The 16,222-nt window shown below is 33.8% G+C and overlaps 1 protein-coding gene across 1 annotated transcript; it reads left to right on the top strand.

The window, feature by feature from the left end:
• The first annotated feature begins 386 nt into the window (after nucleotides 1-386).
• ADAMDEC1 (ADAM like decysin 1) lies at nucleotides 387-15,608 on the top strand. The gene is made up of 14 exons (XM_077868816.1): nucleotides 387-535; nucleotides 2,485-2,600; nucleotides 3,456-3,532; nucleotides 4,284-4,362; nucleotides 5,797-5,873; nucleotides 6,826-7,012; nucleotides 7,223-7,285; nucleotides 7,993-8,064; nucleotides 8,353-8,522; nucleotides 8,881-8,962; nucleotides 9,639-9,769; nucleotides 10,474-10,651; nucleotides 13,928-14,013; nucleotides 15,335-15,608. Exons 1-14 carry the CDS (start codon nucleotides 448-450, stop codon nucleotides 15,357-15,359), a joined length of 1,431 nt encoding a protein of 476 aa, XP_077724942.1. The 5' UTR covers nucleotides 387-447; the 3' UTR covers nucleotides 15,360-15,608.
• Nucleotides 15,609-16,222: the final 614 nt, after the last annotated feature.

Below are 16,222 nucleotides of genomic sequence, written 5' to 3'. Positions count from 1 at the left end.
AGATTCTGTGTTCTCTGTGCCAATTTCTCAAAATATGTATGGATTTCTAATATATTTTTAAAATTTTATATTAATCTCTATAAGGTTACTGAATAGCAATTGTGATGGTTCAGTTTGGTGAATATACAAATATGTACATAAGCATCTCAGTCTCAGTTGATTCTTTCCCACCAATATAGAAACACCAGGGCTAAGCAGCTGTCCAGATAGAAATTCCTTAACAAGCTGTAACCACAGACATAAACACCTCTCTTAAATGAGGAACATTCTCATGATCTTGACACTGCAATTTCTTGGCAATTTCCCAATACTATTAAGAAACATTCTCTAATCTCACAAAGAATGCTTGAGGTTTTTTTTTTTTTTTTTTTCCTGTGGAATTTTTTTTTTCAATTTGTAAAGATAAGTACTGGAAGATAAAACTAGAGTGCTGGGAAGACCAGTTTCATGCTCTGTGCCACTTCTCAGCTAACTGCAGTAGGCAACATGTCTTTGACCCTACTTTCTGTCCTCTGGCTCATCATTCAAACTCAAGGTAAGCACTACAATACTGACATCTTATACAAAAGTCAAATTATTTTATGCATTTTTAAAGTACTCTTGAGAAAGCAACATTTTTGTATGACCCAAAGCTCACTACTGTTGGCATTTTGGTATATTTACTCAATTTACATAAACTCCGTGCTTATAGTCAAGGTGTTGTGATTGGTATAATAATTTAGTTAGGATGTACCTGAAATTTCATTTCTCATTCAATAATGCTACTAGATCTATAATTGCATTTTCTAAAATGCACACAAACCAAATAACACCAGAGGATTAACTTCCAGACCAGAAATCAAGAATTTTCTCACCATCTCCAATGTTATCTTGAATAACATTGATATTTTCTACTCCATAAGGAGAAAATCATCTATCAAGATAGAATTTGACCAAAAACTGTGCTAGGATGGATGACAAGGAAGACTTTTAAGTAAAATTAGCACTGAATTAGACTTAACAGCAATATTAAGCAAAATTAAAACTTAACCAACTGAACGGTTACTCATAAAGATCTATTAAATTTATTCTAACCTCAACCCCCCAACTTTTTCCATTAATTGGATTCTTATTCTCCATTGAATAAAAAAAACTTTTAGAAATATATTTATAGACTTTCTATTTTCCTGTGTAAGGAGTCCTTATTGGGATAGCACCATAGCCAAACTCTGGGGGTTGAGTAGGAGAAAATTTTTGCTTGATTATTTTCCTTTAGGTTCCCCACCTCAATCAGGTGTAAAACTTCTTGGTGTTCCCAAGGTCACCCTGTCTTTCAATGGGGAATTGTCTCTAAGCATTGACATTTATCTTTGAAAATGGGAGCATTTAAAAATAAGACTGACTTTGATGGGTGATTGAACAATTAAAAGAAAAAGTAGATAAGGTGCACCTCCCATCTTCCTAGACTGGTGCTACATAATTTTATACTTTTCATGTTATTTAATTTTTACATGAATCCCCATTTTAGATAAGTAAACTGATAGGAAAGCAAAATAATTTTTATAAGACCATTTAGTTAGGACTTAAGACCACATATTTTGGCTCTGATATCAGTTCTTTTCCTACTAGATGCAAGCAAAATACAAAACAGTCTATGTACTATTATACCAAGTGTATCAAGAAGCACATTTAGCCTACTTGCTATCTAATTTTCCTACTTGCTATCTGATGCTTTGAAATTGCCCCAGCAGGGGATAAAAAAAACTTTGCTTACTATGAAACCTGAAGTCTTGAGAGCAAATGCTAATGAGAGAAAGAACATAATAGTTTATCATTACAGAAGTAGTGTCTTCCCTAAGAATGCGGTATTTTTTTAAAGATTTTATTTATTTATTCATGAAAGACACACAGAGAAAGGCAGACACATAGGCAGAGGGAGAAGCAGGCTCCATGCAGGCTCCATGTGGAACTCAATCCCAGGACCCTAGGATCACAACCTGAGCCAAAGGCAAACCTTCAACCACTGAGCCACCCAGGTGTCCCCAAAATGAGGTATTATCTGCTAATGAAATATTGGATTTTTGGAAGGGGTAATCAGGGGTAATCTCTTTGCACCACAAAGAGAAAAAGACATAGAAAGTAAAAACAGAGATCTTTGAGAACACAGAGAGGAAAATCAACAATTTTGAAGAGGACTACATTGGAAGAGTGAACTGGGCCACAGGGAAGAATTCTGGTTCTAAAAATCTCTGATGTACTGAGAGATCATCTGAAGAATTATTTCATCATCTCCATATCTTTCCACAATAAGTAGATAGAGCAAAATTAAATTCTTTGTTATCAAAGCTGATAAGGAGAAGGAGGAAGGAAGACCTTGCTTTTCTTAATGCTTACTTTCTGGATGGGAATGGAGTCTTTTAGGCCATCTCAACAAAGCCAACCAACCCAAAACAAAACAAATGTATTTTTAAATGTATTATATCAATATTATTTCTTTTTCTCTAGCAATAGCCATAAAGCAAACACCTGAATTACAGCTCTATGAAGTAGTTCGACCTAAAAAACTACACATTTTATACAAAAGGGAAATACAAAACCACCAGACAGAGAATGGCAAAGATGTAAGTAATGTGAATGATGGTGAGATTTCACAATCAAAGAGCCACCAAAGAGCCTTTTTACTAATAGAGGTGATGCCTAATAGTTCCTTTTGAAGCCCATATCTACAGCTCCCTTGGTCTAGGAAAGAATGCAGAATTCTCAGGATGCTTTTACATTTAAGCAGTAGGAAGAGAGTTAACTATATCATTTTATCAGAAAGAATAAAGCTGCTTAGACATTTCTTCAAGTTTGGAGGATAGGGGGAAGCACATGAAGGGCAACCATTTCTAGAAAGAAATGTTTCTTGCCAAGTTCACCAAACCCTACCATCACCTCCTGCCCCACTGAATTGCCTTTTCCTTGGCCATTTTGTCTTTAATGGAGAATTCACCATTATCTCATTAATTGGCAAGATTTACAAAATTTATTAAAGATATTAACTTTTGGTTACATTACTGCAAATATTTATAATTTTGACCTTAATCCTTAGTGTTTCTAGTTAGTTTTCCTTGGTATATTTTACTTGGCTTTAAAGTAATAAAAATACATGCCTTACTATTATTATACCATGAATGATTCATTAGGATACACAGGACAGTATACTTTACAGTGGGGCAAATAGTAAGTTCCTATCTTACATAGTAGAGTTAGTTTAATCTGTGAGTATTATTACTTCATTATTGTACTTTTTGGAAATCCATCTTAATATAAAATTTATGTTTTATTTTATATATTTGAAATCTATAAGAACCATTTTATAGTAGAGGTACTTGCAATTCTGCTTCCCTGTATACTAAATTTATCATTGTATTATAATTATTTTAGATAGACTCAGAAGTATAAATTGATATCAATATATTATTAAATATTTGTAGGAAAGATATGAACCTGAACTTCAGTATCAGATTGTATTAAATGGAAAAGAAGTTGTTCTTCACCTGCAAAAAAGCAAGTAAGTTGTACTTCCTGAAAGTCTGATCACTACATTATATTAACAGAATATGAAAAATAAACCTTCTTAAGACCCTATTTACTGTGATTTGAGATAGAAGACATGAAATATATTAAATTCTAGGTATTATTATTATATTGTGCTAATGTTATCTAAGAAGATTGAGGCTTTCTAAGGAAATTTCATGCAAAATATAAAGCAAGGAGAACAACGCAGATAAAAGCTTTTCTTCCTAATCTTCTCCCAATTTACTGAAAATCTACCCATATGAACTCAAAATGTTGATGTGGCTTCCCATTGCTTTGATAAGAACATATGTAAGAGTCATTCAGGGCACATAGCCTTGAGATAGATTTCTGGGGATTGGGCTCCACCAAGCTTTACATCTGTTAGTAAACTTCTCCCTGAATATAATGGTCTTTTATGCATATTTGTGACCCAGCACCCTTCAGAGACCCTCTACAGGCTGGGCCTTTGGCACAAAGAATTCCGAAATAACCCATCTGAGGACAGAGAATTTGCAGCTGAAAAGTATCTGGGGGCATTTCTTCCCTTTAATCTAATGGATATAATTAATGCTTTGATTTGCTTCAGTAGCAGCATTTCAATGTTAGAAAAAGGATCAACGGGTCAAAATGTCTGCTGTTTCTCACTGTAGGCATAATCATTCTTTTAGTGCTGAATATCATATCAGGAACATTAGCCCCTATTACCACCCTAAGTGTATCTTGCAATTTTTTGAACTTTGCAGACATCTCCTGGGGCCAGACTACACTGAAACATATTACTCACCCAGGGGAGAGGAAATCACTACCAGCCCTCAGAACATGGTAAGTTCTGAATGCTTTCTGAGACTCTTTCTGTGATCTGCCATTTATGTTGTAAGATGCATAGGGTCCAAGGACAAAAAAGAAATAAAGGACTAGAGAGCAAGGTGCTCTTCTATGACCAATGAGACAATAGATGAGAAAATCATAGTCAGCTTTTTTACAAGGTTAATGATAGTGGGAGGCTTCAAAGTATCGCATTTGTAGAAGCAACTACAAGTCCGCTTTCCTCTAGACCATCTTATCAAAAAGTTAGAAATATTCTCCCCCATACCTACTTGAAACATCATTTAGCTATTTACTATTTGTGAATAATATACGCATATACCTGAGATCAGAAATGGGATATCAATTATTTAATTAATTAAATTTTATATTTCATTAAACCTACATGCTAGAGATAATGCCAAGGCCTAGAGTCAGACATAGAAAATCAATGCCAAGGGAGGAAAGGAAGAGAATACAAAAAGACAGTCATGGTGTATTACCAAGCTAAGTGAATTTCTCAGAGCCACTCTCCCTGGGCAACCCCAAACATGTATGTCTATAAAAAGACAAAACTGCTGTTACAAAATGGTTCTTTGTTCCCTTCTCACATAAAAACTTCATTTCTTGGATACCTGGATTTTTGGTAACATTTAAATTAATTCATGCTCAAGTGTGAATGGCTGATGATATCTCTATTTGGTACCTTTTCCAAGTCCTTTACAGGAAAATGTTCATGATGACAAGGTTTCTTCCAAAGGCAAGAAAAATGTGGATGGAATTTCTGACCCTAAAACAAGTCAGTTTATTTTGAACAATAAAAACTTTGTTGGATCATTCTACATAAGTGACCTCCTACTTTGCTAACTTGGAGCACCAATCATGTCTGAATCTCTAGTTGTAAACAAATTTTCTGTGGTTTTAATGCTGGTAAAGGGATTCCACTAACACACCAATTAAAATGACAGGTTGGACCAGCTAATATCAGGAGTGGTAGTGTAACTTCTTGAGAACTCTGGAATCTAGAAAAATGGGTACCTCATTTTATTGATATGTGATGCACAGTGTCTTAGGGACTCAGCACAGGGAAGCCAAATTCTCAAAAGTGGGTGCTAAGACCTGAGAGCCCTCTGTCAATCCCAGGGGAGATGGCCACTTCTCAGATGCAGCGCCCATTTTCATCAGGAGCCCACGTAAGTTCGCACTCCTGGGACTTTTCTTTCTTGAAATGAGTGCCAGAAAGACAACTCAGCCATCAAAGATGGATTTTCCAAAGTCAATAGTGGAACAGATTATTAAATCTCTCAAGTTCTCATTGTTTTTGTTTCTGGGAACTGGTTTGGCTACTGCGGCTATTTGAAGAACCTCCCTACATATTCAAAATAACAGCTTTCACCACAATCATGATATGTTTATTCTTGTAGTCAAAAAAATATTTTTTTCCATCTTTAGGAACATTGCTACTATAAAGGACACATACTAAATGAAAAGGATTCTGTTGCCAGCATTAATACTTGTAATGGATTGAGGTGAGTCACTTACAAAACTATTAAACATTAAGCACCATTCTATTATACAGAATTGAGTCTTCCTGGATGTCGTCTTACAATCTTGGCAAAATATTCTACATAGATAAAATGCTGTTAAAATGAAGAATAAAGTATCACCCTTACAATCATTTTATAAGTGTATGTGTTCATATGCACATGTGAATATTTCTGCTTACAAAGATAATTCTTGCAAATTAGGGAAAATTTGGAAAGTAAGAAAAAGTACAAATAAAAAAGTAACAACCACAAAATTGTGCTTATGATTGGTCATTTTCACTAATATTTTGTCATGTTTTCAGCCTTTATGCATAGAGATGTTTATCTTTTATGTGGTTGAAATATGAAACAAATATACCTAATTATTCTGTTAACATGATTCATACCACATATCTTAAGCCTTTCCCATATCATAAAATGCCTTCATCAATGTAATTTTTAATGACTATCTAGTCTGCATTTGTAATCCTCCATCATATGAATTCACTTTACATTTCTGAACTGATTTTCCTGCTAAAAATAAGAATTCTCTAAGCTATTACTAGCTCCAGCCTGATCCTCTGGATAATTTGCTCATGATTCTTTATCTCTGGAGTTCTTAGCATCTAAACACTTGTTTACTTCATCCTCCATGATATTCCTATTTGCTAAGTGTATAAACAAACTATGGACAGGTATTTATGGAGCTTATGACATAAATTCTAAATTCTTTGGGATAGTTTCAGCTTAGCAATTCTTGTTTAGAATTTTCTTTTTCTTCATTTTTCTATTGACAAATACTGATTATAACTTAAGTTAGTAAAAGTTAGCTGGAAGGCGTATGAATGAAAACTAATTAAAGCTTAGGATTTGGGAAGAGGTATACTCCGTTCTTGTCAGTACTGTGACTCTGTGTGGCAAAGTATCTTGAAATATGAGTCTCTGTATCTCACAGGGGATACTTCACACATCATAACCAAAGATATGTGATAAAGCCTCTGAAAAGCACAGACCAAGAAGAACATGCTATCCTCACATACAACCAGGAGGAACTAGACCTGGCTAATCACACTTGTGGTGTAAGAAATGTTGGCAGGAAGCAAGGCCATATTCGAACCTCTAGGTCACTCAATAGCCCAGAGGTAAGTGTAGATTTCCTATGTCATCATTTCTTACTATTGTCTCAGCAATGATATATGATATACCGCTGTGTTCAACAGTTACTGATATCGGTAAACCCTATAATTCATCTATTCTTAAATTTAATTTCCCTCTGGGGAAAAAAAAGCTCATTGCAAGTTTTTCAATCTTTTAGGATAAATATTAACCATGTTATTTTACTCTTTGTAAAGCAAGAAGATTTTCTTCAGGCTGAGAAATATATTGATCTCTTTTTGGTGCTGGATAATGCCTTTGTGAGTATGAATTGTATATGATTCTTGGGCAGTTAAGTCAATCTTTAAGTTTTCTTATCAAGTGAACACAGGAAATAAGCTATCCTAGGTGAAAATGCAGACTCTGGCCACCTGGTCATCATGTATTTTCTACCTGCCTTGCTGGCAGTAATTCTCACTCATTCACTGACCCTTTAACATCCACCTGCTGCCAATATATTCAGATATTGGAAGTATACTTCATACCAGATAGCTGTAAGAAATCAACCACAATGATGAAAAACAAAAAAGAATGTTTTATTAAAATATATTAAAAATTCTCACTCTATTATATAAAATATAAAGTAGATACAGAACTATATACATTTTACAAAGTATATTTATATCCATAAAATACTAGAATCTGTGATCCTAAATTAGCAAATATTGCTTTATAATCAAATTTTAATAACACTGAATTGGTTAGAAATATTAAAATTGTTAATTTGGTTTCCTCAACTTTTTCTTTCACTTTTCAGTGAAAAAGTGAAATATATATGAATGTCTATTTTTTTCCTACCAAAAAATTATTTTCTTTAAAAACACTTTGTTGAAACAGTGTTATATAAGTCAGGGATGAATGAACATGCTTTTACTTATGTTGGAATGTGTATTTTTTCTTAAAATGTTAAAATCTGTACCATATCAAGTTTTTTTTAAAAAACATGTTTGCATTTTGTATTTTATAGTATAACATATACAAGGGGAATCTAACTTCGATAAGAAGCTTTGTGTTTGATGTGATGAACCTACTCAATGTGGTAAGATATTTGCCTAAGAAGCATGTATTCCCACATAGAAGTTTGGGACTTCCTTATGGTTTTGCCAAATAAGGAGTCGGGAGGGTCCTGTTTCATGTCAGCAGCTTTGGGGAATTTAGCACACAAGGATCAATATAAAATAAAGTCACACATACTATAGCAAAAGCAACTTCTAGACTTTCTATTTTAAAAATGCAGTACACCTATCTATCACTTATAGTCAACAAAATATCTATGGCAATAAAGAAATCTCAAATATTTTCATGAAGAAAAATGCTCTTCCCACAGATTTATAATACCCTAGACATTCAAGTGGCATTGGTAGGTATGGAAATCTGGTCTGATGGTGATAAGATCAACGTGGTATCCAACATAGGTGATACCTTTAACAACTTTCTGAATTGGCATCGTTCTAACCTGAGAAAAATGAAGATACATGACCATGCACAGCTACTCAGGTGAGCACATGCTGGCCAGGGCCAGATGTATGTAGGCAGAGTGGATAGTTACCCCAAAGGGTTTTTGGCAGAGATTTCTGTTCAGTTTTATCTCTCCAAGCAGTTATCAGAGAGCCTGAAGTTCTACCATTAGGAATCCACCTGTAAGAATGTGGAGATCCATGTCAGGTTACTAAAATGGGCTCCTGGATGTAATGATTATCTGTGATCATATAACACTATGAAATAGCAGAAGCTTTTCTGGGGCCTAGGGAGTGTAAAAAAGGTGGAGCAACATGGGAAGTCTAAAATATAACTGACAAAAGCTAATGGTTCCAAAAACTCAGATTGTGACAATATGCCTGTAATTTTCACACAGTGGACTTGGCTTTGACAATCGACGTGTAGGAATGGCAGCATCAAATTCCTTGTGTTCTCCATCTTCAGTTGCTGTTATTGAGGTTTGTAAACTCATAGTAAGGCTCCTTGTGTTTCTGTGTCTTCTATGAAGACTAGAATGATGCATTATACAGAGATAACACAAAGAACATTTGTTGAACCAGTAACTAAAAATAGACATGAATCTATTGGTAAATCATTACACTGAAGATACCTTGGATTATGAAACAGAGTATCTCCTTACCTTGGCCCTCCCAGAAGTCTTCATTCTTTAGTTGGAGTAAGGGAATAAGAACAGGAAGATTAGAACAGAAAGGAAACTCAGATGCCCTCTGTGGCCTGAGCCAACTTTAAATTATCTTCAGTATCAATGGTCAGAGAGGTCAGAGAAGGTGCATTTTAGTGTCATATGGCCAAGCACTACCAATATCAAGCATTATGACAAGAGGTTTTGGAGGCCTTTGAATACCTAGTACAGTAGTTTGAATGAAGAATGTAATTACCTTAATTTATTTATGGTTTACCAAGAGCTCCTTATTAGCTCAGAAAATATTTACTGAGCACTGATTCAATGGCTGGATTCACTGGAGTGAACCATTTCAAATGTTAATTCAACATTTTACAATAGTCAATGACACAGAAAGGAGGTTAATGACTCATTATTTTTCATCTGTTGAACTATTTTATTAACTAGGAAATAGCTAAATATGTTAAGTAATAGATATTTCTGTTTTCCAGGCTAAGAAAAAGAACAATGTGGCTCTTGTAGGACTGATGTCACATGAGTTGGGTCATGTCCTTGGTATGCCTGATATTCCATATTATACCAAGTGTCCCTCAGGGAGTTGTGTGATGAACCAGTATCTGAGGTGAGGCCTTGTCACTCTTGAGAAAAAATATGTATTTCTTAAATCTTAAAGAATTCAGATGCAATCTATGTGCATGAGTATTTTTTTTTTTACCAGTGGCTGAGTTCCATTAATTCACCCTATAATCTTTTGATGCACAGGTTTTACCAGCTTATCAGTGCTCATTATTTAAGATTTCCAAATATGCCAAGTGAGAGATTATTAGTATGGTAACCATGTTATTTTAACTTAAAATAATTTTAACTTTAACATATTTTTAACAATAGCCAAAATATGAAAGTAACATATCAGTAAATGAATAGATTGAGAAACTGCTACACGTACAAATACACACACACAGTGGAATATTACTCAGCCATAAAGAAGAATGAAATCTTGCCTTTCATGTCAACAAGGATGGATCTAGAGAGCATTATGCTAAGTGAAATAAATCAAACAGGAAATGACAAAAATCACATTATTGTGATAATAATATTGTGAGTGATCGCCTCCACAGAGGAATTTAAATTCTTCCAGTTCTACAAGCCCAGTGTCTAAGAAAACAATTTTCCAAATAATGCTCTTTCTCCTTCCACATGTAACGTAGTACAGTCCTAACCAGATACTGAATTTAGAATTTCCATTGAACCAGGTGCTACAGTTAGACAAGTCAGATTCTCATGTTCATTTATCACTAGATATCATGATTTTTCTTCTGGTTACAGTTCAAAATTCCCGAAGGATTTCAGTACATCCTGCCGTTCACATTTTGAGAGATACATTTTATCTCAAAAACCAAAGTGCCTGCTGCAAGCACCAATTCCTAAAAATATAATAACAAAACCAGTGTGTGGGAACCAACTTCTGGAAGTAGGAGAAGATTGTGATTGTGGCTCTCCTAAGGTATGAAAATATCCACAGTTTAAAAACTCATTAGAATTATTGCAGCATGAGAATTATGCTGTTTTCTTCATCAAGAAATATTCTTTTGGAAATTCTTTCTAAAGACAAGCTTGGCATCATAGTAAAAAATAGGCTTGCACTTGTGATTCTTTCTTTTTTTTAAGATTTTATTTATTTATCTATTTATTTGTTTGTTTGTTTATAGTGCATAGGAGGGAAGGGGCAGTGGGAGAGGGAAAGAAGGAGAGAATCCCAAGCAGACTCCACACTGAGCACAGAGCTTTACATGGGGCTCGATCTCACAACTCTGAGATCATGACCTAAACTGAAACCAAGAGTTGGAAGCTTAACTGACTGAGCCATCCAGGTGCCCTGCACTTGTGTTTTTAATACTGATTTTAGACACATTTTGAAAGGCATTTCAAAAGCCAGGATGCACTTATGACATGATTGCATAAAGTTTGATGTAAAGAAGTAAATCATTAACTATCACATGTCACTTATCTTTCCTAGACATATTAGTCAGAAATTCTTAAATCAAGTAAGTCACAGTTAATCGTTTGTTGAGCGAAAACAATTACAGATCTAGAAGTTCTCTCCATAGTGAGACCAGGCCTTCCCTCACCAAGCCAATGTATAAACCAGGCAGTAAATGACACAGAGAAGGAGTAAAAGAAAAATCACATAAACCTGTAGAAAATGGGCTATTAATATAAAACATCTAAGATAATTACAATTCTGTACAATAATTATAATTCTGTTAATCTTTATAAAAATCTGACCTCTGCAAAGTATCAGTGTGCTTTAAAGAATGTCTCTGATAGAATATTTGCCAGCAATCCCGCATTAAGTTTCTAAGAGAACATTCTGTGTTTCTAGCAATCTTCTTTTAAGACTGAAAAAAAAAAATGAGTTATATTTGAAGAGTTTTTTAATGTGTCAATCTGAAAAATAAATTTTTATGTATACCATATCTCTTTTATTACTCACAACAAACCTACTGAATAGGTTTTGTTATCCCAATTTAGATAAGTGAGACTCAGAAAAGTTAAGTAACTAGTTCCAAAGATCAAAAGCCAGTAACAAATGAAGCCTGTGGCAGCCCAAGGTTAATTCATTACTTTAAGAAGCTCCATGACAAAAAAAAAAAAAAAAAAGAAGCTCCATGACAATGGGGAAGGCATATAATCTCTCTATGCTTCAGTTATTTACTTACACATTTTAAGCTGTTGAATTACACTAGAGGATTTCATGATATCACTTAATAATTTGTAAAGAGTATTACAAATATTCTTTTAATTATAATGAAATATGAAATATTAAAAATGAGTTGATACTTTATAGTAAGCTGGATGTAAGGTTATCTCATGCCTACTTGCTCGAATTCCCATATGGCTTCTTGGGTGGAAGACAATTGAAGTTGTTCACATTCCGAGGTACTTCTGATTTTCAGCAGACACATGGCGTGTGGTCAGGACACACTGACAGGAACAGGAGAGAAAGAAAGAGAGAGAGAAACACTGTCCATGTGATGTGTAAGATCTAATATGCTCTAAGTAGATATGCCAGCTCCTGTAGGGCTTCCATTTTGTGTTGATTTTCTTCTTAAGGAGTGGAATAGAACTATAGTTAGGCTTATGAACAGCCGAGTTTTAAATAGCTGTTTTCTTACCTTAAAAGTAGTATATAAATTTTATATAGTATCTCTTAGTGAATAATCCAATTTTCCATGGTTTCATATGCTACTTTACTATTTTTTTTTGTACCTATTTAGGTCTTTTTCTAGGTCCTAAAAACAATCATTCCATCAATCTGTCTAGACATGTCACACAAGCATCACACTATTTTAGTGGCTGTAACCATGCAATGCATGTTATACCTGCAGTGTGTTCATCTTGGAGGGTGTAATTTGCATAGTCATTCTTCAGTGTTCATTCCCCCATATAGCTCTTGGTATTTTTTTTTTTATCAATTTGTCCACAAATAAAATTGAGATTCGATTGAAATACATGAAATTCATATTTTTCTCTGAGGGCCACTGGCATTTTCACAATATGATTGTTTTAAAAGATTAGTTGCCTTTGAGTTTCTCAGGAAAGTTAAATATAAAGTTCTTCACGTAGTTCTTGCATGTGATGAAGCTTGTTCTGAAGATTTTCCTATTTTTCTTTTTGCTATTAGTATACGTAATGTTTACTTTTTTATATTAAGTTCTACTTTATTACTCCTTTTGATGTTATTTTCTTATTATCTTGAAAAGCCATCTTAGTGACACATCCATTGTTTTTAGAGTTGATTCTCTATTTTTCCCCAGTCAAATATTTTATTACATATAAAGAATGAAAATGTGATTTATACTTTCCAATTATTATTACAATTTCATATCTTTTCATTCTCTCATAGAATTTGTCAGAATTTTCATAAAAATATAGACTATAAATAATCTGTGGCTTATTGTTTATTTTATTAGATATTTTTTGCTATTTATCAGATTTTCTTTCTTTATATATTCTTTATTTTTTAGTCTTTGCCATTATCACAATAATATTAGTTGTTTTGTACCTTTGATCTCTTAATGTGATAGATAATATTACTTTATTCTGTATCATGGAGACACCCTTCTACTTTTGGTGAAAAAAAACCTTGCATAGTTGTAATGGAGACTTATTATATTAATAAACTGCTGTTTTGTTAATATTTTATTCAAGCTTTTGCATTTATATTCATAAATGAGAATTGTGTGTATTTATGTATGCATGTGTATTTGTGTGTTTATGTGTGCATGTGCATGCATGTGCGTAGGTATACATGTGTGTGTGCATGTATTTGTGTGCATGTGCATGCATACATGTGTGTAGTGTATGTGTGTGCTTATGTGTGTATATTCATTACCAGCTCTCATTATCAGAATTATGCAGGCTTAGTAAAATAAATTGAGAATTTTAAATTTTTTCCCTAGCTTCAAATAGTTTGAATAGTATAGAAATATTCTCCCTTTAAGTTTTAAATTAATTTACATGCAGTACCAGCTAGGCCAAATTTATTTGTGATAATTCTTGGGTAATTCTATTTTTATCCTTTTAAGAAGTAGTTTTTATTGTACTTAACTTTTTTTTTCTATTATTACGTTTCCTTGGTCATTTCCTCTGGAATCTGTATAGTAGAGTAATTTAATTTAAAAAATGAAATTTCTTTGCCATCTTGTACTAAAATTGTATGCACTTAGTCTATAGAAAAAATGCTGAACCCACTTTCCCACTGTGTGTGCTTTAAAAGGAATGTTCCAATCCTTGCTGTGAGGCCAAGACCTGCAAATTAAAATCTGAAGCTGACTGTAGAAAAGAAACTCTGAACCATATCATGTAAGACGTTTTTTACTTTTTCTTTGTTCCCAAATGTTGTCTCACACTTATTTCAGATTTGAAAAAGGAATGCCACTGAGTTCTACAATGTACAAAACACAATTTAGTTAACATTTTTATTTATTAATTTTTGAAATTCTTTGTTATTTATTTTATATTTTTTTAACTTCACATCTTTAAAATAACTCAATTTCAGAAAGGAAAAAAAAAGCCACAATACTGAACAAAAATAACCCAGGGTTGTGTGTACACTAATATAATAATGAGAAAAGTGGCTACATGGTCATCTGTGAGATTAAGATTACTTAAACCTATGCTAAAAACTATAAATTTCTGTTAGGTCATAATGAGTTTAATACAAACTAAGATGAGAGAAAGAAAAGTCCATTAAAAAACCCTCTATTAAAAAAAAAACCCTCTATTGATGAGCACGTTTTATTCTTGATTAACCACTGATAATTTACAAGGTAGTCAGAAGATCAATAACATTTACAAACATATACTATATGATTTGATGGTTTTATTTCTTGTAAAGTGTCTCAATAAGATATAATCCACATATTATTTTTGTGTTTTATAGAATCTTACATGAGTTGGGCCAGGGAACTCAACTTCTCTTGACAGAATATGGCCTTTGTTTCAGTGAAAAATAGTCTCTGAACAACAACAAAAAATCATAAATGGGGAAAACTCAGGATAAAATATATGGAAATTATATTTACCCTCAACCCCATTCTATGAATCTTTTCTGGAATTGAACCTGCAGAGACATTATAAAGGGAAAAATCGACTCAGACACCATCAACTATCACTTCCTTAAGAAAGGACCATCCAGGTCCTAAGACTGGGAACAACACTCATTCCTTCAGCAAGCCCCATTTGATATGGCCTGCTGAAACCCCGGATGTGATCCACTCTGTAGGGAAGTCTGGAAATGATGCCCATCTTCTTATTTGGTCACAAAGATGAAAGCTTAGCATCTCAAAAGATACCCATTTGACCACTTCAGGGCTTGGAATGATAAGTAGACATGTCCCATTACTGGGCATGCTTGGCAATCTAGTACCATGGAAAGGAAGTTGGACTTGGATGTAGGAAACTTCAGTTCTTTTCTTCATTCTGCCCAAAACTAGCTTTAGGACTTCAAACCAAGTTATTTAATTAGTGTTTCTAATTAAATACCTACAAAATGGAGGTAATGCTGTCATCATTCAGTAGGGTTCTTACTATTACATAAATTTTATAAATGTTAATTATCAATGTTACATAATATTTCTGATTTGTAGTAACCATTGTTTCCATTTTTTTTTCTTTTAATCAGTGAATCAAAAGATCTACTTCATTGAGATGCTACTTGCTAGGACAAGAATCAAGAAATCTAAACATACCAAGAATTGGGGATCCCTGTGTGGCTCAGAGGTTTAGCACCTGCCTTTGGCCCAGGGCATGATCCTGGAGTCCTGAGATCAAGTCCCACATCAGGCTCTCTGCAAGGAGCCTGCTTCTCCTTCTGCCTGTGTCTCTGTCTCTCTGTGTGTCTCTCATGAATAAATAAATAAAATCTTTAAAATAAAATAAAATAAACATACCAAGAATCTTGTATATTTTCACCATTGTCTTAGATATATTTTGCTTTTCACTTGGCATTATACTTCCTATATTTTTTTCAGTCCAGCCAACAGGTAAACGTACTCAGTGAAATGGTTTGTTTTCTAAAGCTGAATCTTTAATGCATTTTTAAGGATGGTGAAGGTTGTTCTTAACTCTGCTCTTTGGAGAATAAAAGAAATTAGTCTTTGACCAAAACCCCTCAGCCGTGCTGCTGAATTGTGTTGGCTCAAGTCAGAACTGTAAAATTACAAGTGACTTATGTTTTTACCCCACTCTCATTTTACTGGCTTAAGCCATGACAAAATAAGACCCCTTGATGAGTGAAGCCTTTGGCAGAAGGGAGAACAGAATTCATGTGTCATGTATTACTCCTCAGTATTCCACTTACCTTGCTCTTAGAAGTGTGGTAGTTGTCTGTATGATGTCAAGATTAATTAAACATAAACATTTTTCACCTTATCATGTATAATCCTTTCACTGTCACTTAGAGGGTTAATTTTGAGAAGTCTTCATGCTTACATTTTAGCTTGACATTCAAGGATTGCTCCATTCATCTGTTGATTTAATATACCCCATAATGTCAATGAATAAAACCACA

Source organism: Canis aureus, chromosome 24 (assembly GCF_053574225.1).
Source record: "Canis aureus isolate CA01 chromosome 24, VMU_Caureus_v.1.0, whole genome shotgun sequence".
NCBI classification, from domain to species: Eukaryota; Metazoa; Chordata; class Mammalia; order Carnivora; family Canidae; genus Canis; species Canis aureus.
This window is presented reverse-complemented; position numbering and strand designations above follow the sequence as displayed.